Below are 23083 nucleotides of genomic sequence, written 5' to 3'. Positions count from 1 at the left end.
CTAGAGTATATGGATACAAGGAGGGAGGGGGTTCTGGAGAACTGCCAGAGTGCTGGGGGGGAGCTGTATTCAGTGTGGCCACACCAGATGGTTTTTTCCCTTCTCCCTGCTTGTGCTGAGCAATGGAAGAGAGCAACTAAGGCAGTGAGCTCTGGTCCTGGGGCTAGAGAGGCCAGGCAGGATGGATACTCTCTTATACATAAGACAGACTAACAATATACCTGACCCAGCAGCACACTCTGCCTCCATACTCCATACTCACTGGAGGCTGTGACAGACGGAAATGGCAACCATACAAAGGTAAACACAGAATCTTCAACATAATCAAAAATCAGACATTTTGAGGAAAACCAGCATTGTGAAAGAGAGGTACCAAACAACAACAACAAACAGCATCTGAGGAGACAATTATTAATAACACAAAATAAGACTTCAAAATAAAATAATAACATTTATTAATCTCACAAAGGAATATGAAAGTAAATTGCATTCATAAAATTGAAACAGGCTACAAGGAACATATATTAGAAATAAAATGCAAATGTTAAAATAAAAAAAACCTAATCAGATGACTCAGTAAAAGAAATGGACCCAACACTAGACTAAATTAATGAGTTGAGGAGCTCACCAAGAATGTAGTGGAAAGGAAAATGAAAAAGAAATGAGAGTTCAGTTAAGAAATATGGAGGACAGATCCAGAGCTGTACTCATTCATCTACTAGAGAAGTCCAGAATGCAAGCAAATAGAATTAAAGGTGAGGAAACAAAGAAATAGAAGACAATGTTGCAAAACTCAAGACTCCAGTCTTCAGACTTTATAAAAGGTCTTCCCCAAGTATCAAATTCTTTCTCAGGTCTTTTCTGAGAGAATGACTCTAGGATATAGTTCTGCATAATAACAACATCCAACAAAGGACAGGACATGGGACACATTCAATGGTGCAAGAAAAAAACCAGTAGAACTTAAAAAAACTGTTCCTATATTATGTAAAATAATTACAGTCTAGAATTTAAATTCCAGATAACCTCTACCCAGGTGGTGGTCACTGGCTGGTGGTGGGGGAATAATTACAGGGCTCTCTCAGAGCCCTAAAGCCGCCTGCTCTTGCAGGAACGGGAATCACGAAGCTGTCAGCTGAAGCCATGCTCACATCCTCTCAGTACTTAATGATCTTCTTTTCCATCTGACCTTCTATGCTTTAGCTTGCATATTGATGGATGTAATACTGCCCCAGCCCCTGAATCCACACAACTTTCAGCTAACTCAGGGGTTTTTAATGCCAGCTGAACATAAGAATCACTGGAGAGCCTTTAAAATACCATGATGATAAGGTCCCATACCAGACCAATTAAATCAGCATCTCTCGGGGCAGGGCCCAGGCTGCTGCTTCTTTTTTAAGCTTCTCAGGTGAATTCTAAAGTATAGTTAGTGCTGAGAGTCATACAAGAACTGTTTCAGGCTCTCAGAACCCAATTTAAAACTTGTAGGAGAGGCCTCTAATTAGCCCTGTTCATCTTCGCATGTCAAATTACAGGTTCATTTGTATATGGGTTGCCCTTAAGCGCTAGACTGTTAAATAACTGCATTAAAGCATGATTATGTGTATAATAAAAACATGGGTAGGGTGGAGTCCAAGAAGAGGTGGACTATGGGGTGAATGTGCCAGAAGAAGACTTCATAGAGCAGACAGGCTGGGTTCTGAAAGAGTAAGAATATGACAGGTCAGTGGGATCAGGTAAGTACCCATGAGGCAAATGCAGAGGAGAACTATTTAAGTGGGTCACCCTCCCAAGCCCCGATGCTCACATGGCCAAAAAGGAAGGGGATGACAACTATCTTGGAGGGACTTATAATTTGGTGGAAGTCACAGTGCAAAGATTCAAGAAATATTGAATTTGCAAGAATATAGGAGGATTCATTGGTTCCACTCTGGAGGAACTGTGGAAGATGGGTGGTGTCAGTGAGTGAGCATAATAAAAAAATGTTGGGAGGGGTCAGAAAAGATTTTGAGATTTTAATTTTTCTGTGGTTAACATCAGAGAGGGCAATTTCCTTTTGAAACCTATATTTCTGTGGAAAGACGATACCTCCTTGTGAATGGGAGAAAGTGTAATCACATTTCCAGCATTCCATATTGCTGGCATTGCATCATTTAGGACAGAGCGCCAATGAGCTAAGATGGGCATACTCTGAAAAATAAAACAGAGAGTGAATTCCTGGCCTAGTGGATGGTGTGGCTTTGGAGTTGAGGTAATTAATACCCTTCTTTCATTCACTGACAAGTTTCTGAAGCCTATCCATATGGAAATATAGTAAAGCTATAATTCAAACAGATTCAAGAGAGATAAAGGAACACCTAAAAATAAAAAAAAATAACAATAGATTAAATGCTCATGAAGAAAATATAGGAAAAAACTGACACATCTGCTTGGTGAAAAATACCATAAATGGGGTTAAAAGATGGTCCTAAACTTCATTAAGAAAAAGGTGAAAAGCCCAGTAGAAATATAAGCAAAGGATACAAACAGATAATTCAAAACAAGAACTATAAGGTATAAGAGATTAGTAAACATCACTTATAAATAAATACAAATTAAAACAAGGTACCAATGACACCTGCCTGATTGGCAAAATTAAAAATAATGAAAAATAGTTAATGGTAGTAAGAGAAAGAGGCAGAAATAGTAAGAGAAATTACATTCCTGTTGTAGAAGTGTAAATTCATGCAACTGTTCTGAGGGGCTATTTGATAGTGTTTTTGCATTTTGATATAGCAATTTTAGGATAAAAATTATCTCAGAGGTATCACAGAAAAATGCAAAGACACTGGCAATAAAAATTAAGGACAATCTGGGCTTCCCTGGTGGCACAGTGGTTAAGAATCCGCCTGCCAATGCAGGAGACATGGATTCGAGCCCTGGTCCGGGAAGATCCCACATGCCTTAAATCTGTGGTTTTTTCGATATTGAGCTGCATGAGCTGTTTGTATATTTTGGAGATTAATTCTTTGTCAGTTGCTTCGCTTGCAAATATTTTCTCCCATTCTGAGGGTTGTCTTTTCGTCTTGTTTATGGTTTCCTTTGCTGTGCAAACCTTTTAAGTTTCATTAGGTACCGTTTGTTTATTTGTTTTTAATTTCCATTTCTCTAGGAGATGGCTCAAAAAGGACACTGGGTACTGGTAATACCCTAGGGGGAAAAAAACTCTTGTCCTGGGTAGTGGTTACATGAGTATGTTCAATTTGTGATAATTCACTGAGCTAGACATTAATGATTTCTAAGTGTTTCTGTAATTTTATATTATACTTCATATATATTTTATATTATACTTCAATATATTTTTTTTAAAGAGAGAAGACAGATCCCATATAAGGAGTGGTTATTATAATGGCACTAACCTTCTCAATATTAATACTAGAAACAAGAAGAAACAGCAAAATGCTTTCTCAATACTTTTTTTTTTGGCCATGGTGCGCAGCATGCGGAACTTCCTCGAACAGGGCTTGGACCCATGCCCCCTGAACTGGAAGAGTGGAATCTTAACCACTGGCCCATCAGGGAAGTCTGCGCCTTCCAAATTTTAATGGAAGATGTTTCTAACCTAGAATTCTGTATTCGAATTTTCAATCAAATGTGAGGGTAAAATTAAAACATTTCCAGACAGGGAAGGTCATAGAAAAGTTACCTCCACACGTACCTTTTTTCAGAAACTTCCTGCAGAATGTGCCCCAATATAAGGAGGAAATAAACAGGGAGACAAAGACATGGGATCGAGGAGACAGAGACTTTAATATAAGAGGAAGACAAAAGAAATTCCCAAGATGACAGCCTGTTGTGTCGCAGGCCTCAAAAACAACTAGTGCACTTGGGAGCAGCAGGCTAGGGTTCTAGGGCAGAAATCTCCAAGAGAAACTAAAACCAGGAGAGTACTTGCTTGTGTTTGACCATACTGAGAGATTGTTCAGTTCTGTCAGAGTACAGGGGTATATCAGGAGTAGCTACATAGAAAAGCAAACAATAAAAATCCCCAAATATGGCAAATATTACATTTAGGATAAGCAAAGAGTGATTCCCCATCCAAAAAATGGGGAAGTATAATTATAGTTCAACTCAGCTGCAAACAGGAGTTTTTATGATTATAACAACATAAATAGGGACTCCTGATTTAGCCAAATATTGTGATGTAACTATACTACATGAGTGGGAGGAAGGGGAAGTTGTATGTGTTTATAGTGTGTGGGGGGGTCCTGGCAGAGGTAACATAAGATAATAAATCCTTCTACAGTAGGACATCAAAAGATAACTGAATTGAAAAACCAAGAAAGAGTGTAAGCCACTGACATGGATGCCTCTAAAGGTTGAACATACTCAAAATCCATTAGGCAGAGCAAAACGTTAGGAAATTATGTTAATTAGGGTAAAACCTAGTGGGATTTGTCAGAAGATTGGGCAAAGAGTGGGTAAATTGAATAAGTTTACCCTATCTGTTCCAGCCATGAAAGAAAGTTATATTGTACCCAACTGCATAATTCCTTGTCTAATGTTGAAAATACTTTATGGTAATAATGACTGTGATATTAAGTGGTGAAATAGAAAGGAATGCAATGCTTTAGATTAAAAAAAAATCAGCATTGGATTTTGAAATATATTGAATATCCATTTTTGCATTTATCTAAATTAAATAAGTTTTCTCCTTTGGAAAAAAAAAGTATAAGCATGGAGAAGTAAAAAACAATTAAAATAATTTAAATGTGGACAATGAAGATGGGAAGGTGTGGGGCAGGATGCTGTCACTTTCTCTTTGCACTGTAGTACTTTTTCAATTATGTGTAATAGTATTTTCTTAAAAATAAAATTAAACTGAAAAAAACCCTATAAAAACAAAAGAACCTCAGGGCCTAACAAATCACTTTTAGCTTTAAAACTCTAGATAATGACCTGAAACATCTTGTGAACAAGAAGAAGCATATATGTAGCACACACCAGTAATCATTATTATTTTTTTTGCGGTACGCGGGCCTCTCACTGTTGTGGCCTCTCCCGTTGCGGAGCACAGGCTCCAGACGCACAGGCTCAGCAGCCATGGCTCACGGGACTAGCCGCTCCGCGGCATGTGGGATCTTCCCGGACCGGGGCATGAACCCGTGTCCCCTGCATCGGCAGGCAGACTCTCAACCACTGTGCCACCAGGGAAGCCCCAGTAATCATTATTAATTACATGTCATTTCAACCCCAAATCCTCCCCATATGAAGAGCTAAACTACCTACATTTAGTATAGGGTACATGAAAAGCTGCCTCAAAAAGCCAGAACATACAAACCAAATGTCTTCATTTTATCAGATTAGATTGAATTCACAGTATTGTAACTGACATGTAACTTTTCAGGAATACATATAAAGTTAGTTTGATCAGTTGTGCAAACATAGGATTATTCATTTATCTTTTATGGGTTGATAATTAATGAAATTAAGTGCCTGAATCAAAAGAACAGATACAGTTTGTATAAGTGAAATTACCTGAAGAAGGTCACGAAGAACTGTACCAGGTCCATAAAATTGCTGTGCTGGGAGAAGGCAATCTGTGACAGAAAAACACGTAGAGTGATTGGGTTATAAGAGAGCACCATTAACTCAGCCTTCTCGTTGAAGCAGAAAGACGTTAACATTTCAAGAAGAGATTAATGAAATTTTTCACTTGAGGAAAAGCACCTTATCCCTTTAGTTTTTCTTGCTTAATTGCCACACAAAAGTGATATTCTGAGACTCAACACAAACCCCTACAGTCCCCCTGCTCTTGACAGCAGATCTCAGTTTTTAATCTGACCTCGAAGACTTCTCAGACTCCTGCTAATGACCCCAATGACAAGCAAGTCAGGTTACTTCCTACCTCCTTGTGCCCTTTTCAAGACAAAATACTCTCCTTGTTTGCTTCAAATTCCAATTCTTGGATCTACCGTCAGGTGGGCAGCTTCCTTTTATGCCGTTCATCCCTTTGTCACTTAATGTACTCACTTCAAGATAACATCCTTTTTAAAAAAAAACCTTATCCCAAGCTTCACTACACTGAGTATCATCTGACAATCAATATAACACCAATTTGAACTTAAATAATTTTATACCAAGAATATTATAAAATTCCTAATGTAGTTCATCAAATCTAAGACACCACTAAAACAGGCATTATTTTGTGTACTATTAAGAAAACACTGCCAGTTACACTATGACACATTGCTTTTAAAATCACTGTAAGATGTATCATGATTTCAGAGATATTAGAGCATGAAAAAATGTACACCTTAGAATTTATTAGTAAGTATGATAATTGTGTCCTTACTACCCTATGACACACATGGTACTAGCCAGATGTTATGGTGTGTTCTCTGCTTATTTTTAAGGGACCACAGCCCTCCTTGGAGAGATAATGGTACTATAAATGAAACAATTATTGAATAAGATGGTAATTATTGAAATGAAGGCAGTCAGTATGACAACAGTCACATAAGTAAATGATTAGCGTCTTCTTTTCCTAATCCCACCCTACCTGCCCCCCCCCCAACCTACTCCTGTCAACTCCCATCCTACAGCAATACAAGGAAAGTGCTACAGCCTAGGCCCCAGCACAGTAACAATCCAGTGCTTTGCACTTCTTTTATAGTCAGACTCAACAGAGGCAGAAGAGAGGAGAAGCTTCCACTGCTTTTCTTTTGAATGCTCTTATTTTCTTTTTGACATTAAATAAAGGTCCAATATTACCTTTTCAGGCCATAGAATATTATGGGGCATAGAATCTAAAGTTTTTGTATCCTCCCTCTAGCCACCATTTATAATCAGAAATACAAAGATACATAGATTTGATATCATAGACAAGGAGAAACCATATTCTTTGCTTTCCTTCATTTATTACAGTAATCATCCTAAATAAGAAGGCTCCTTGAGAGAAGGAAAACTGCAGAATATAGCTACAGTCCTCTCATAAAGGTTTTTAATAAAACTGGGGAAAAACAATTATATAAACGAGGTTACTCAGTCTTGAGGAAAGAAGAATCCAGGTTACAAGACATAAAGAAGGAGAAGGAAACAGATTTTAGTGCATCCAATTCTGTTTAGATTTTAAACTTTTAAAACATTAGTATGGGAGGAATCGGGAAGATGGCGGAAGAGTAAGACGCGGAGATCACCTTCCTCCCCACAGATACACCAGAAATACATCTACACGTGGAACAACTCCTACAGAACACCTACTGAACGCTGGCAGAAGACCTCAGACCTCCCAAAAGGCAAGAAACTCCCCACGTACCTGGGTAGGGCAAAAGAAAAAAGAATAAAGAGAGACAAAAGAATAGGGACGGGACCTGCACCAGTGGGCAGGAGCTGTGACGGAGGAAAGGTTTCCACACACCAGGAAGCCCCTTCGCGGGCGGAGACTGCGGGTGGTGGAGGGGGAAGCTTCGGAGCCGAGGAGAAGAGCACAGCAACAGGGTTGCGCAAGGCAAAGCAGAGAGATTCCCAAACAGAGGATCGGTGCCGACCGTCACTCACTAGCCCAAGAGGCTTGTCTGCTCACCGGCTGGGGCGGGTGGGGACTGGGAGCTGAGGCTCCGGCTTCGGTCGGAGCGCAGGGAGAGGACTGGGGTTGGCGGCAGGAACACAGCCTGCAGGGGGTTAGTGCACCACTGGCTAGCCGGGAGGGAGTCGGGAAAAAGTCTGAACCTGCCGAAGAGGCAAGAAACTTTTTCTTCCCTCTTTGTTTCCTAGAGCGTGAGGAGAGGGGATTAAGAGCGCTGCTTAAAGGAGCTCCAGAGACGGGTGCGAGCTGCAGCTAACAACGCGGACCCCAGAGACGGGTATGAGACGCTAAGGCCGCGGCTGCCGCCACCAAGAAGCCTGTGTGCGAGCACAGGTCACTATCCACACCTCCCTTCCGGGGTGCCTGTGCAGCCCGCCACTGCTAGGGTCCCGGGATTCAGGGACAACTTCCCCGGGAGAACGCACGGCGCGCCTCAGGATGGTGCAACGTCCCGTCGGCCTCTGCCGACACAGGCTCGCCCCGCATCCACACCCCTCCCTCCCCCAGCCTGAGTGAGCCAGAGTCCCCGAATCAGCTGCTCCTTTAATCCCGTCGTGTCTGAGCGAAGAACAGATGCCCTCCGGGGACCTACACGCAGAGGCGGGGCCAAATCCAAAGCTGAGCCCCCGGAGCTGTGCGAACAAAGAAGAAAAAGGGAAATCTCTCCCAGCAGCCTCAGAAAGCAGCGGATTAAACCTCCACAATCAACTTGATGTACCCTGCATTTGTGGAATACATGAATAGACAATGAATCATCCCAAATTTAGGAGGTGGACTTTGAGAGCAAGATTTATTATTGTTTTCCCCTTTTCCTCTTTTTGTGAGTGTGTATGTGTATGCTTCTGTGGGAGATTTTGTATAGCTTTGCTTTCACCATTTGTCCTAGGGGTCTATCCGTCCGTTTTTTTCTTTTTTAAAAAAATTTTTCTTAATAATTATTTTTTATTTTAATAACTTTTTTATTTTATCTTATTTTATCCTCTTTCTTTTCCCTCCCCCCCCTCCCTCCCTCCCTCCCTCCCTTCCTTCCTTCTTTTTCTCCCTTTTATTCTGAGCCGAGTGGATAAAAGGCTCTTGGTGCTGCAGCCAGGAGTCAGTGCTGTGCCTCTGAGGTGGGAGAACTGGTCCACAAGAGACCTCCCAGCTCCACATAATATCAAATGGCGAAAATCTTCCAGAGATCTCCATCTCAACACCAACACCCAGCTTCACTCAAGGAGCAGCAAACTACAGTGCTGGACACCCTATGCCAAACAACTAGCAAGACAGGAATAAAAACCCACCCATTAGCAGAGAGGCTGCCTAAAATCATAATAAGTCCACAGACACCCCCAAAACACACCACCAGATGTGGACCTGCCCACCAGAAAGACAAGATCCAGCCTCATCCACCAGAACACAGGCACTAGTCACCTCCACCAGGAAGCCTACACAACCCACTGAACCAACTTTAGCCACTGGGGACAGACACCAAAAACAACGGGAACTACGAACCTGCAGCCTGCAAAAAGGAGACCCCAAACACAGTAAGATAAGCAAAATGAGAAGACAGAAAAACACACAGCAGATGAAGGAACAAGAAAAAAACCCACCAGACCTAACAAATGAAGAGGAAATAGGCAGTCTACCTGAAAAAGAATTTAGAATAATGATAGTAAAGATGATCCAAAATCTTGAAATAGAATGGAGAAAATTCAAGAAACATTTAACAAGGACCTAGAAGAACTAAAGATGAAACAAGCAACGATGAACAACACAATAAATGAAATTAAAAATACTCTAGAAGGGATCAATAGCAGAATAACTGAGGCAGAAGAACGGATAAGTGACCTGGAAGATAAAATAGTGGAAATAACTACTGCAGAGCACAATAAAGAAAAAAGAATGAAAAGAACTGAGGACAGTCTCAGAGACCTCTGGGACAACATTAAACGCACCAACATTCGAATTATAGGGGTTCCCGAAGAAGAGAAAAAGAAAGGGACTGAGAAAATATTTGAAGAGATTATAGTTGAAAACTTCCCTAATATGGGAAAGGAAAAAGTTAATCAAGTCCAGGAAGCACAGAGAGTCCCATACAGGATAAATCCAAGGAGAAACACGCCAAGACACATACTAATCAAACTTGCAAAAATTAAATGCAAAGAAAACATATTAAAAGCAGCAAGGGAAAAACAACAAATAACACACAAGGGAATCCCCATAAGGTTAACAGCTGATCTTTCAGCAGAAACTCTGCAAGCCAGAAGGGACTGTCAGGACATATTCAAAGAGATGAAGGAGAAAAACCTACAACCAAGATTACTCTACCCAGCAAGGATCTCATTCAGATTTGATGGAGAAATTAAAACCTTTACAGACAAGCAAAAGCTGAGACAGTTCAGCACCACCAAACCAGCTTTACAACAAATGCTAAAGGATCTTCTCTAGGCAAGAAACACAAGAGAAGGGAAAGACCTACAATAACAAACCCAAAACAATTAAGAAAATGGGAATAGGAACATACATATCAATAATTACCTTAAATGTAAATGGATTAAATGCTCCCACCAAAAGACACAGACTGGCTGAATGGATACAAAAACAAGACCCATATATATGCTGTCTACAAGAGACCCACTTCAGACCTAGGGACACATACAGACTGAAAGTGAGGGCATGGAAAAAGATATTCCATGCAAATGGAAACCAAAAGAAAGCTGGAGTAGCAGTTCTCATATCAGACAAAACAGACTTTAAAATAAAGACTATTACAAGAGACAAAGAAGGCCACTACATAATGATCAAGGGATCGATCCAAGGAGAAGATATAACAATTGTAAATATTTATGCACCCAACACAGGAGCACCTCAATACATAAGGCAAATACTAACAGCCATAAAAGGGGAAATCGACAGTAATACATTCATAGTAGGGGACTTTAACACCACACTTTCACCAATGGACAGATCATCCAAAATGAAAATAAATAAGGAAACACAAGTTTTAAATGATACATTAAACAAGGTGGACTTAATTGATATTTATAGGGCATTCCATCCAAAAACAACAGAATACACTTTCTTCTCAAGTGCTCATGGAACATTCTCCAGGATAGATCATATCTTGGGTCACAAGTCAAGCCGTGGTAAATTTAAGAAAATTGAAATTGTATCAAGTATCTTTTCCGACTACAACGCTATGAGACTAGATACCAATTAAGGAAAAGATCTGTAAAAAATACAAACATGTGGAGGCTAAACAATACACTACTTAATAACGAAGTGATCACTGAAGAAATCAAAGAGGAAATAAAAAAATACCTAGAAACAAATGACAATGGAGACATGACGACCCAAAACCTATGGGATGCAGCAAAAGCAGTTCTAAGAGCGAAGTTTATAGCAATACAATCCTACCTTAAGAAACAGGAAACATCTCTAATAAACAAACTAAACTTGCACCTAAAGCAATTAGGGAAAGAAGAAGAAAAACCCCCCAAAGTTAGCAGAAGGAAAGAAATCATAAAGATCAGATCAGAAATAAATGAAGAAGAAATGAAGGAAATGATAGCAAAGATCAATAAAACTAAAAGCTGGTTCTTTGAGAAGATAAACAAAATTGATAAACCATTAGCGAGACTCATCAAGAAAAAAAGGGAGAAGACTCAAATCAATAGAATTAGAAATGAAAAAGGAGAAGTAACAACTGACACTGCAGAAATAAAAAAAGATCATGAGAGATTACTACAAGCAACTCTATGCCAACAAAATGGACAACCTGGAAGAAATGGACAAATTCTTAGAAATGCACAACCTGCCAAGACTGAATCAGGAAGAAATAGAAAATATGAACAGACCAATCACAAGCACTGGAATTGAAACTGTGATTAAAAATCTTCCAACAAACAAAAGCCCAGGACCAGATGGCTTCACAGGCAAATTCTATCAAACATTTAGAGAAGAGCTAACACCTATCCTTCTCAAACTCTTCCAAAATATAGCACAGGGAGGAACACTCCCAAACTCATTCTACAAGGCCACCATCACCTTGATACCAAAACCAGACAAGGATGTCACAAAGAAAGAAAACTATAGGCCAATATCACTGATGAACATAGATGCAAAAATCCTCAACAAAATATTAGCAAACAGAATCCAACAGCCCATTAAAAGGATCATACACCATGATCAAGTGGGGTTTATTCCAGGAATGCAAGCATTCTTCAATATACGCAAATCAATCAACACCATATCAACAAATTGAAGGAGAAAAACCATATGATCACCTCAATAGATGCAGAGAACACTTTCGACAAAATTCAACACCCATTTATGATAAAAAACCCTGCAGAAAGTAGGCATAGAGGAACTTTCCTCAATATAATAAAGGCCATATATGACAAACCCACAGCCAACACTGTCCTCAATGGTGAAAAACTGAAAGCATTTCCACTAAGATCAGGAACAAGACAAGGCTGTCCACTCTCACCACTCTTATTCAACATAGTTTTGGAAATTTTAGCCATAGCAATCAGAGAAGAAAAGGAAATAAAAGGAATCCAAATCGGAAAAGAAGAAGTAAACCTGTCACTGTCTGCAGATAACATGATACTATACACAGAGAATCCTAAAGATGCTACTAGAAAACTACTAGAGCTAATCAATGAATTTGGTAAAGTGGCAGGATACAAAATTAATGCACAGAAATCTCTGGCATTCCTATATACTAATGATGAAAAATCTGAAAGTGAAATCAAGAAAACACTACCATTTACCATTGCAACCAAAAGAATAAAATATCTAGGAATAAACCTACCTAAGGAGACAAAAGACCTGTATGCAGAAAATTATAAGACACTGATGAAAGAAATTAAAGATGATACAAATAGATGGAGAAATATACCATGTTCTTGGATTGGAAGAATCAACATTGTGAAAATGACTCTACTACCCAAAGCAGTCTACAGATTCAATGCAATCCCTTTCGAACTACCAGTGGCATTTTTCACAGAACTAGAACAAAAAATTTCACAATCTGTATGGAAACACAAAAGACCCCGAATAGCTAAAGCAATCTTGAGAACAAAAAACGGAGCTGGAGGAATCAGGCTCCCTGGCTTCAGAGTATACTACAAAGCTACAGTAATCAAGACAGTATGGTACTGGCACAAAAACAGAAATACAGATCAATGGAACAGGACAGAAAGCCCAGAGATAAACCCACGCACATATGGTCACCTTATCTTTGATAAAGGAGGCAGGAATGTACAGTGGAGAAAGGACAGCCTCTTCAATAAGTGGTGCTGGGAAAACTGGATAGGTACATGTAAAAGTATGAGATTAGATCACTCCCTAACACCATACACAAAAATAAGCTCAAAATGGATTAAAGACCTAAATGTAAGGCCAGAAACTATCAAACTCTTAGAGGAAAATATAGGCAGAACACTCTATGACATAAATCACAGCAAGATCCTTTTTGACCCACCTCCCAGAGAAATGGAAATAAAAACAAAAATAAACAAATGGGACCTAATGAAACTTCAGAGCTTTTGCACAGCAAAGGAAACCATCAACAAGACCAAAAGACAACCCTCAGAATGGAAGAAAATGTTTGCGAATGAAGCAACTGACAAAGGATTAATCTCCAAAACTTACAAGCAGCTCATGCAGCTCAATAACAAAAAAAACAAACAACCCAATCCAAAAATGGGCAGAAGACATTAATCGACATTTCTCCAAAGAAGATATACAGACTGCCAACAAACACATGAAAGAATGCTCAACATCATTAATCACTAGAGAAATGCAAATCAAACATACAATGAGATATCATCTCACACCAGTCAGAATGGCCATCATCAAAATATCTAGAAACAGTAAATGCTGGAGAGGGTGTGGAGAAAAGGGAACCCTCTTGCACTGTTGGTGGGAATGTAAATTGATACAGCCACTGTGGAGAACAGTATGGATGTTTCTTAAAAAACTACAAATAGAACTACCATATGACCCAGCAATCCCACTACTGGGCATATACCCTGAGAAAACCATAATTCAAAAAGAGTCCTGTACCAAAATATTCATTGCACCTCTATTTACAATAGCCAGGAGATGGAAACAACCTAAGTGTCCATCGTCGGATGAATGGATAAAAAAGATGTGGCACATATATACAATGTTATATTACTCAGCCATAAAAAGCAACGAAATTGAGTTATTTGTAGTGAGGTGGATGGACCTAGAGTCTGTCATACAGAGTGAAGTAAGTCAGAAAGAGAAAGACAAATACCGTATGCTAACACATATATATGGAATCTAAGAAAAAAAAATGTCATGAAGAACCTAGGGGTAAGACAGGAATAAAGACACAGACCAACTAGAGAATGGACTTGAGGATATGGGGAGGGGGAAGGGTAAGCTGTGACAAAGTGAGAGAGTGGCATGGATATATATACACTACCAAACGTAAAATAGACAGCTAGTGGGAAGCAGCAGCATAGCACAGGGAGATCAGCTCAGTGCACTGTGACCACCTAGAGGGGTGGGATAGGGAGGGTGGGAGGGAGGGAGATGCAAGTGGGAAGAGATGTGGGAACATATGTATATGTTTAACTGATTCACTTTGTTATAAAGCAGAAACTAGCACACCATTGTAAAGCAATTATACTCCAATAAAGATGTAAAAAAAATAAAAATTAAAAACAAAACATTAGTATGTCTTCAGTGTTTTAACGAAATCCACGAGGTGATTTTATACTGACTGTAGGGTGCCAAAAAATTTGGATGCTAATTGCACCTTCTGGAGACCCATCCGGTGTCTGTGTGCCCTGTGCCACATAACACTCCTAAGGGCATATGGGATCCCAACCATTAGCCTGATTTTTTGCTAAAGTAGAGCCACACCACATTCACGTCCAAGTTAAAATCATAAAGAACCTATATAGGGCTTCCCTGGTGTCGCAGTGGTTAAGAATCTGCCTGCCAATGCAGGGGACACGGGTTCAAGCTCTGGTCCAGGAAGATCCCATGTGTTGCGGAGCAGCTAAGCCCATGAGCCACAATTACTGAGCCCGTGTTCCACAACTACTGAAGCCTAGAGCCCATGCTCTGCAATGAGAAGCCACCGCAATGAGAAGCTCCCGCTCGCCGCTGCTAGAGAAGGCCCGTGTGCAGCAATGAAGACTCAACGCAGCCAAAAAATAAGATATAAATAAATAAATAAATGTATTAAAAAAGAACCTATATAAACTTGCTGCCAGTGTGGCTGGTCCCCAAGACTCACATTACTCTAAAAGTGTTTTTCTTTTGTTGAATGTTTCTCATGTAAGTCTCCAAAGTTACAAGGTTTCAAAGAGAAGCAAAGGTTCTTTTTTCTTCCTTCAGAAAATGTCTGGAGTTTATATTAGCTATACAATTTTACAGAGCAAGAGCAGTAGTTACAAGCTCTTTTCAAATCAAATCCCTGTCTTGGAGTATTTCTGCCAACATTTCTTTTCTACCCTCCCAGTGGAGAACACCCCTCTGCTACTGTGAAACTCCGACTGACGGTGACAAATGATCACTCAGTACCATTCGATGAAAAGGTGGCCCTGGAATTCTTCTGGTTCCCTGTTTGGTTCTTGCTACCTTACACAGGATGGGAAGCCTTGCCTTACGTCCTGGGCACTGGGGTGGGTGTAATTAGGAAAATATAACTGGGTGTGGGAAAGCCAGGTGTGTTGTTTCCTTTAAATAAAGTTTGCTCCACAGATGGGGCATCTTTGCTTCCTCAAGGCAAAACAGCAGATGAACCCAAAGGGGATCAAAACGATGGACAAGAAGATGCCCAGGAAGGTGAAGGAGCCCTCCAGAACCCCGAGCCTGCAGACAGGGCAGCCTCCAACGACAACGATGGAAGTGGCAGGGTGCCGGGTGACATTCCGACTGTGGATGTTGCAGACCCTGGGGTGGTGGATGGGTAGCCCTGTGAGGAGGTAGGGGTAGGGCGGTGGCTGGGAGGGCGCCGTAGTGGTGTGGGCTACGCACAAAGTAGCCCTGGTCACCCTACAGGTTGTAGGCGGGAGGCTGCTCCTGCAGCAGGGGCTTGTGGTTCATGGCGGGCGGCGCCCACTGCGCCCAGCCTGGTTCCCGCTAGCGCCCCCGCTCCCTTTCGGACTCGGCTCCAGCTCGGACTCACGGGGACTCCCAGACGCCCGGCAGCGGATCTTCCCCAGGGGTGGGTGTGGGGTGAGGAAGTGGGGGTAGAGGAAGATGGCCTGGCCCAAACCTCAAAACCAGGAAATGGAAGGAAATGAAGGAAATGGAGAGGATGTTTTAGAGTTTTGAAAGTACAGAGAAATAAGGAGTAACTGCACGGTAGGCCTTGGTGAGGCTCTGAAGCACCAGCGATTATTCTGCACCCAAGCCTGTCACATATGGGAGTGAGGACAGCTGCCTTCAAACCTCATGGCCATGGGCCAGGGCACCAGGAGTAGCAGTCAGTGAATGAAAATCTCTGGACTCAGAGATTTCTGCATGTCTCTGAGGGAAGGGGATGGGGCTCTGTGGATACAGGCTGAGAATGAATTTCATCAACTATGTTGGGTATAGGCTGAGCCCAAGCTTACTGTAAAAATAAGTGAATATGACACTTATCATGCTCAACTGCCACAAAACAATTTTTTTAACACTGGTGTTTTGCATCTATACGTACAATCCACAAAGCAGTTACAAATGAATGAATGAATGAATAGGGAAAGATCACTGTTTAATATAGAAGGTTTGAAAAAGGAGAACCTCTAATTTGCCTTTATCTTCTCCACCAAGAACTATCTTCACTGTTACAAGCATTTAAGTCAGGGAGAGGATGGGAAAGGATAGCTGGCTGCCCCGTGAGGTGAAGTTTTCTAGCTTCAAGGCAGCACTCGTCAGGCTTTAAGAAAACCCAAGGTCTATATGCACATGGCAGAACCTCTGTGGGCTGCTCCCTTGGCCGCCTGAGGCCAGCAGCTCCACCAGGGCTCAGCTCCACCTGGCCAGGGAGCCCTTCCCGACTATGGCCCATCTGCTCCTCAACTCTCCCCAAGAGGTCAGGCTCTGCAGATGCCGAAGACCTGACATTAGGACCAGAGAGGGCTTATAAGTGGTCATGGCTGCCCTCTGGCTCCTGGCTCCTTGCCAATCTTGCCACGTAACTCTGAACACTGCAAGGCCAGGAGAGGACTGATTCCTCCCATAAGAACTTAGGCCTGTTTACAAACAGCTTTCCAGTCTAGGCCTCAGCTGTGCCAAGGATGGAAGATTCTATAACTACTGGCTGAGCATATCCTAACTTGAGTCTAGTGCTGCTACTGCCGTGAGTTTTGCCGTGACACAAAACCACTTTCTTTTTTTTTTTTTTTCTAAACCTAAGTTCTATATGGAACTCTATGTTGAGACCATAGGCCCTGGACTGGATCCCAGTGACCATCACCTAGCCTCACACACCACCCACCTAATGCTGGTTTGTGCAGGCACAGAAACTATATACCCAAGCTCTGGTCAGAGCCTCAAGACTGGGTAACACTACCAACCCGCTCATTCCTGACATGTAAGCTAACACTCACCATCTGTCCACTGTCAACCTCTGGGCTCTCTTCCTCAAATTTCCTTCCAGCCATTCATTTTCACCACTCTCCAGAATCCCTATTTCATTCTATCATGTTCATCAATAATTTAAAAACCATTAAGAACTACATATACCTGGCTGAAATATCAACAATCAATGATTCCTCCCCACCCCCTCCTCTTTTTCTTTCTTTTTTTTTTTGCGGTACGCAGGCCTCTCACTGTTGTGGCCTCTCCCGTTGTGGAGCACAGGCTCCGGATGTGCAGGCCCAGCAGCCATGGCTCACGGGCACAGCCGCTCCGCAGCATGTGGGATCCTCCCGGACCGGAGCACGAACCCGTGTCCCCTGCATCGGCAGGCGGACTCCCAACCACTGCACCAGCAGGGAAGCCCCTCTTTTTCTTTTTAATTAATTTATTTATGGCTGCGTTGGGTCTTCGTTGCTGCGCACAGGCTTTCTCTAGTTGTGGTGAGTAAGGGCTACTCTTCGTTGCAGTGCGCGAGCTTCTCATTACGGTGGCTTCTCTTATTGCGGGGCATGGGCTCTAGGCGCGCAGGCTTCAATAGTTGTGGCATGTGGGCTCAGTAGTGTGGCTCACGGGCTCTAGAGTGCAGGATCAGTAGTCATGGAGCACGAGCTTAGCTGCTCCGCAGCATGTGGGATCTTCCCGGACCAGGGCTCAAACCCGTGTCCCCTGCAGTGGCAGGCAGATTCTTAACTACTGTACCAACAGGGAAGTCTCCCTTCTTCTTCTTAAGGCTTCTCTCCAGAGGCCCTCACCTTTAATTAGATTTCTGTTCAGTTCTTCTGGGGGGTTACCTTTTTATCACTAATAAGTTGGCTTTTGTTTTGTTTCATTTTGTTTTTTGTTACTTCTTGATCTAGTTATTTTAGACATCACTTACTAACTTCCTACTAGATTAGAAGGTGATTTAGGCCATCACCCCCCCACCCCCCAATCCCCCAGTAGAATTATATCACTATTTTTACTGCCTCTGTTATAATTTATAATTTCTATGTTGTTATCCTGAGGGTGATGGTGATGGAAAGATGCCAAAACAGACAGGAACTGGATATAATACCCTTGGATTCAGGGAGAGGATGTGCCTTGCACCCACAAAGGGCTGTAGGAGCAGAAGACAATATAGCTATGCCAACTGGAAAGCAGCTTCCCAAACCTCACAGGCCCATGGGGAGAAGCCCTCAGGCCTCTGATGCACCCTTGCTTGTGGGGTGGGGAGGAGAAGTCAGTAGTTTTCAGGGAAGCTCCCTTTGCCATTTTCACCAGGGTGAAGCATGCTGGGCTGAGGGAGAGGAGGTTTTTCTCCTGCCCTCTGATTTTTCTAAAACTGCCCGACAGTGGCTAATAACTGGTAAAACTCTAGTACAGTGCTGTGTGCTTCCTGCAAAGGAGAACAGAATGTCAGTTCTGAGATATGTCCCAGCTGGCCTAGGCTGCAGGCCCAGCTGAGGCATATTCTTGCAGCTAGTTTTGGGAGGTTAAATAATATATTTGGACCTTTATTTCTTGTTCAATCATCTGTATTATCCCTAAAAAATTTTTTTTATTGTGGAAAATATTAAACTTTTTAACAAGTAGAGAGAATAGTATAATGAACCCCATGTGTTTATCACCCAGCTTTAATAATTACAGCTCACGGCCAATCTTATTTTATCCATCCATACTCTACCCATTTCCCCGTGATCATATTATTTTGAAGCAAATCCCAGACTTCCTATCATTTCATTCTTAAGTATTTCAATATAGCCAGTATTCCTTAACCACCCTCTTTGTAAAATTAGGGATGTTTGTGTCCTTATCCTTCCCTTTTCTTCTACTTCTCAACTCTTTTGAGAGTTTGACAAGATTCCAACCTAGAACAATTCAATCTTCTAACACCACACTATGTAGACTGGGACAATAAATTCTTGGTCTCTAACCCCTGCTGGCTCTTCAGCACTGGTCAACAATCATGCTTACAATATCAGAAAAAAGCTGCCATTACCTATATAAATGTTACAAAAGTTGCCAAAAAACCCAAAGTTCTAATACCGAGAATAAAGCTCTCATCTACAACTATGCGTTCATCTAGTGCACATTTATGGAGTGTCTACAGTTGATTAACACTATGCTATGACACAGAGGACACAGAAATATAAAAAAGCTCTTGCCCTTAAGGAAATCTTTGTAGAGTGAAAAACCAGACATGTCTATGACTGCAGAGGCACAGACGAGGAAAAGAAGCTGCTATGGGATATGCCGAAGGGTCATCAGAGGGACCTCTCCCCTGGGTTTCAAAATAAGACTCCCCAACCCAGCCCTGGTCCTTCCAATCCATTTTCGTAACTGCTGCCAGAGGCATCTTTCTAAAACACTGATCTTGGTCACTTCTTGGCTTAAAGCATTTCAATAACTCCCAGTGGTTTTCAGGCTACAGTGTAAATTCCTCAGCTGAAGCCCCAGTCTCTTCATGACAGCTTTGGTCTGCCCTGCTCTCCAGCTCCTTACTCACAGAACAGGCACTTCAGCTCAGCTAAACTCCTAGTAGTTCTGGAAAGTGACTGGACATGCCCCTTCCCCACCCAGAACACTGAACTCATGTTTCTTAGGGCTCAGCTCTGGTGTTGCCCCAGCTCGTGCAGACTCAGGCACCACAGGGCACTCCCTTCTCCTCCCAGGGTGTCCACGAGCACGGGGGCATCTCCCAGTATCTGGCATGGCTCCTGCTGTCCCCTCATGGCTGCCTCTCTGTGTCAGACAGTCAGCTAAGTGAGTGAATGTTAAAGGAAGTCTAGTGGGTCCTAGCTATGGAGATCACAGGAGAGAGTTCTACTAGAGAAAGATTTGCCCATCCCAGCCATAGGTGGGGTTCATAGATGGTGTGGATGGGACTATCCAGGGAAAAGGGCCCAGAGGAAACCCAAGGGAACAATGGCACTGAACTGAGAAGAAACATCAAAGCCACAGCTGAAAAGTAGAAGAGAGGAGACTTTTCAGAAGATGGAATAATAAATAATGATCATGATGAAAACCATGAGGTTGTACAGGAAATTTAAATGCCATCTGAAACTAAGAGAGATTTATACTTTATTTTAGTTATTTTTTTTTGGCTGCACCGTGAGGCATGCAGGATCTTAGTTCCCCGACCAGGGATCGAACCTGCACCCCCTGTGTTGGGAGCGTAGAGTCTTAACCCCTGGACTGCCAGGGGAGTCCAGATTTATACTTTAAGTTTAGCTCTAAATGTATTTCGTGGCTTTATAATTTTTTAAATCCTTAAGGTACAGACATCTAATACCAGAAGCTATGTGTATACATTACTATCATAAAATAAATATAAACTTTAGAAGTATATCTGACTATTCAGAACAGCTAAAGAGTGAAAACAACCCAAGTATCCATTAACAGATGAATGGATAAACAAAATGTGGTTTATCCATACAATAGACTATTATTCAGTCTTAAAAAGGAATGAAGTACTGAAACATACTACATATGGTTGCACCTTGAAAACACTATGCTAAGTCAAAGAAGCCAGTCACAAAGGACCACCTATTACATGATTCAATTTATATAAAATGCCCCAAATAGGCAAATCCATAGAGAAAGAAAGTAGACTGGTGGTTGCCAGGGGCTAGAGGAAGGAAGAAATGAGAAGGGACTGCATCTGGATATGGGGTTTATTTTGGGGGTGATGAAAACATTCTAAAATATTCTGTGAATATATTAAAAACCACTGAATTGTACACTTTAAATGGGTGAATTGTATGGTATGTGACTTATATCTCAATAAAGCTGTTACTAGAAAAAGTACATCTGAGTGAAAACAAACAAAAGTTTCATACATCCTTTGCTTAGTAATGCAATCCTATTAGCATCCATAAACATAACTCTGACATCTAAATGAATGCCCAGTTCTCAATATAAATTCTGTGTTGCCTTTACTTGTGAACACTAGCCTCTCACATAAACGAGCAAATGAAACACCCAGCATGGAGAGGACTTTAATATTAGCTCTACATTACAATAACCACCTCTGTTGCAGAGCTTGTAACAAGCCAGAATCCCAGCGCCACCACCCATCTTCCCACCTCACACACAATGTCTACCTGTGCATTCTCTATTTTGAATACCTACCCTCCCAAACTATAACCATGGCTGAAGCCAGGTGAGTCCTGCTGACTCGGGGGAACATCTAGAATCACGTTTTGAAAGCAGAGGCTGAGCAAGGGGCACTCACCCACAAGAGCAACCAACCAGAAACCAGGCACAACTGACCCAACACACCCACCACCCTCTGACACACAGGCCTTTTCAGTCTGGGTGGTTTTTTACAATTTTAAACTGAATCTACAAAGATTTTTATAGTTAGTTGCAAACTCCCTCAGTTAGCAGTTGTAGGTTTTGATCTGTTCCTAATTATGGAAAAGAATCCTGGGGTCAGTTCAGAGTGAAAGAACTTGAGTTTACCATTACCATTTTTAAAACACTAATATTTACATGAATTTCTGAGTAGAGAATTAAATTGCCTCAGTTATTTTGCTTTAAAAAATGAGAATCAAAGACAAAAAAGGCTTTTGTCTGCATTGAAAGCCGTACTGAAATTTAACTGCATGACCTACATTGAACCATTTAGACATTTTCCTATTCTCTTCCTTAAATAAGTCTCTACATTTTAACTAAATCTATATGGTCTCTAAGTGTGTATTTAAAAGCTAACTACACCTAGAAAGACTAAGGCTCTGAGGAATATAAAGCAATACAGAAAGGTACAGCCCCCTCTGTTGAGAACATACCCACATCTGCCCAGGAAGATGCAAGCTCAGCCTGCCACACAGCACACACCCAGATACAGTCCCAAGTATAGAGAGAACCAGCATTGATCAGGTTCTTTTGAGAAGACACCAAGAATACATGATGCCAAGGGTCCAGTCACATTGTTCGTGAATACTGCAGCTATTTGTAACAATGAGCAAAAAGACATATTTTCAACAGAACTTACCTGTTTTTTCAAGGGAAGCCTGGCAAACTAAATGGTGAGCATGCTATCATTTATTTTCGAAAGTGCTCCTGAATGCAGCTTTCATAAGTGGATCTTATTCAAGTGAGTGATCCAGTCCAGGTAAAGAGGACCAAAAAATCAGGTAGAAAATCATCTCTTTGAGTCTTAAACTTGAAAAAAGTATTTAAAAAAGTAAGTGTGGGGAAGAGATCCCTCCAGAAGGAAATGACCATTTCAGTGACTTTCAGAGGGTGGGGAGCAACAGGGCAATGGGAGGAAAAAAAAACCTGGAAGTCAGAATTGGCAACAGCAACGCTATCTCCAGCACAAAAGCCTGTTTATACGCACAGAGCCCTCTTTCCAAATGGGAAAAACACCAGCAATATAAGTCAAGGTTTTCACTAAGAATCTTAAAAATATTAATCAGTTTTCAACTATAAGAAACAAAGCTTGAAGTTCAATCGGATTTGGAATATAATAAGGTATGTCAGTATGAAAACAACCTGAACTTAAAACAAGTCAGTAAATTATATTTACTAGAACCCAAATAAAATATTTTACAATTGTATGTGATCTGTAACTTGGCAGTGTTAGCAGACATTATCAAATTGAAATTGTACTGACTAGAGCCTAGAGCTCAAATTCCCTGGGGTTAGAGAAACAACCTAACCCTGCTAGCCCCACTCCAAATGTAGCCAGTGGCAGAGAAAATTCTAATATGGCTCCTAAGATTCCTACTATATTGATGTGCATATCCTGTATAATCCCCTCCCCTTGAGAGTGGGTGAGTCTGACCTAATCTAATGAACCCTTTGAAAAGAGGGTCAAGAAGAAGTCAGAGAAAGTTGAAGCTTCAGTAGGTCTGTATCTATTTTTGGTCTAAAATTTTTATTTTCAAATGTTACATAAATGGAATCGTGCAGCATGTACATTTCTAAGATTTT

At 41.4% G+C, this 23083-nt stretch overlaps 1 protein-coding gene and 1 pseudogene across 4 annotated transcripts in view; both read right to left on the bottom strand.

The window, feature by feature from the left end:
• ATRN (attractin) overlaps nt 1-23083 on the bottom strand; it is a 175890-nt gene that overhangs the window by 27642 nt on the left and 125165 nt on the right. Inside the window, exons 25-27 of one of the 4 annotated variants that reach the window (XR_003427214.1) lie at nt 5518-5579; nt 2089-2190; nt 432-1699 (exon numbers count right to left, since the gene is read on the bottom strand). Coding sequence is in view for 3 of the 4 variants with exons in the window: in XM_027078800.1 (XP_026934601.1) it covers nt 1648-1699; nt 5518-5579 (114 nt within the window). In the remaining variant the exon portion in view is untranslated. Of the gene's footprint in view, nt 1-431; nt 1700-1719; nt 2191-5517; nt 5580-23083 lie in introns of those variants that run through there. The other 3 variants (XM_027078800.1, XM_027078801.1, XM_027078799.1) reach the window with 3 other exon arrangements.
• Nucleotides 14704-17358, bottom strand: LOC113605438 (brain protein I3 pseudogene; annotated as a pseudogene).

The sequence above is a fragment of the Aethalodelphis obliquidens genome, unplaced genomic scaffold, assembly GCF_003676395.1.
Source record: "Aethalodelphis obliquidens isolate GAN/ISIS:26980383/991018 unplaced genomic scaffold, ASM367639v1 scaffold42, whole genome shotgun sequence".
Taxonomy (NCBI): Eukaryota; Metazoa; Chordata; class Mammalia; order Artiodactyla; family Delphinidae; genus Aethalodelphis; species Aethalodelphis obliquidens.
The sequence above is the reverse complement of the archived record's forward strand: the minus strand, read 5'-3'. Positions and strand labels throughout refer to the sequence as shown.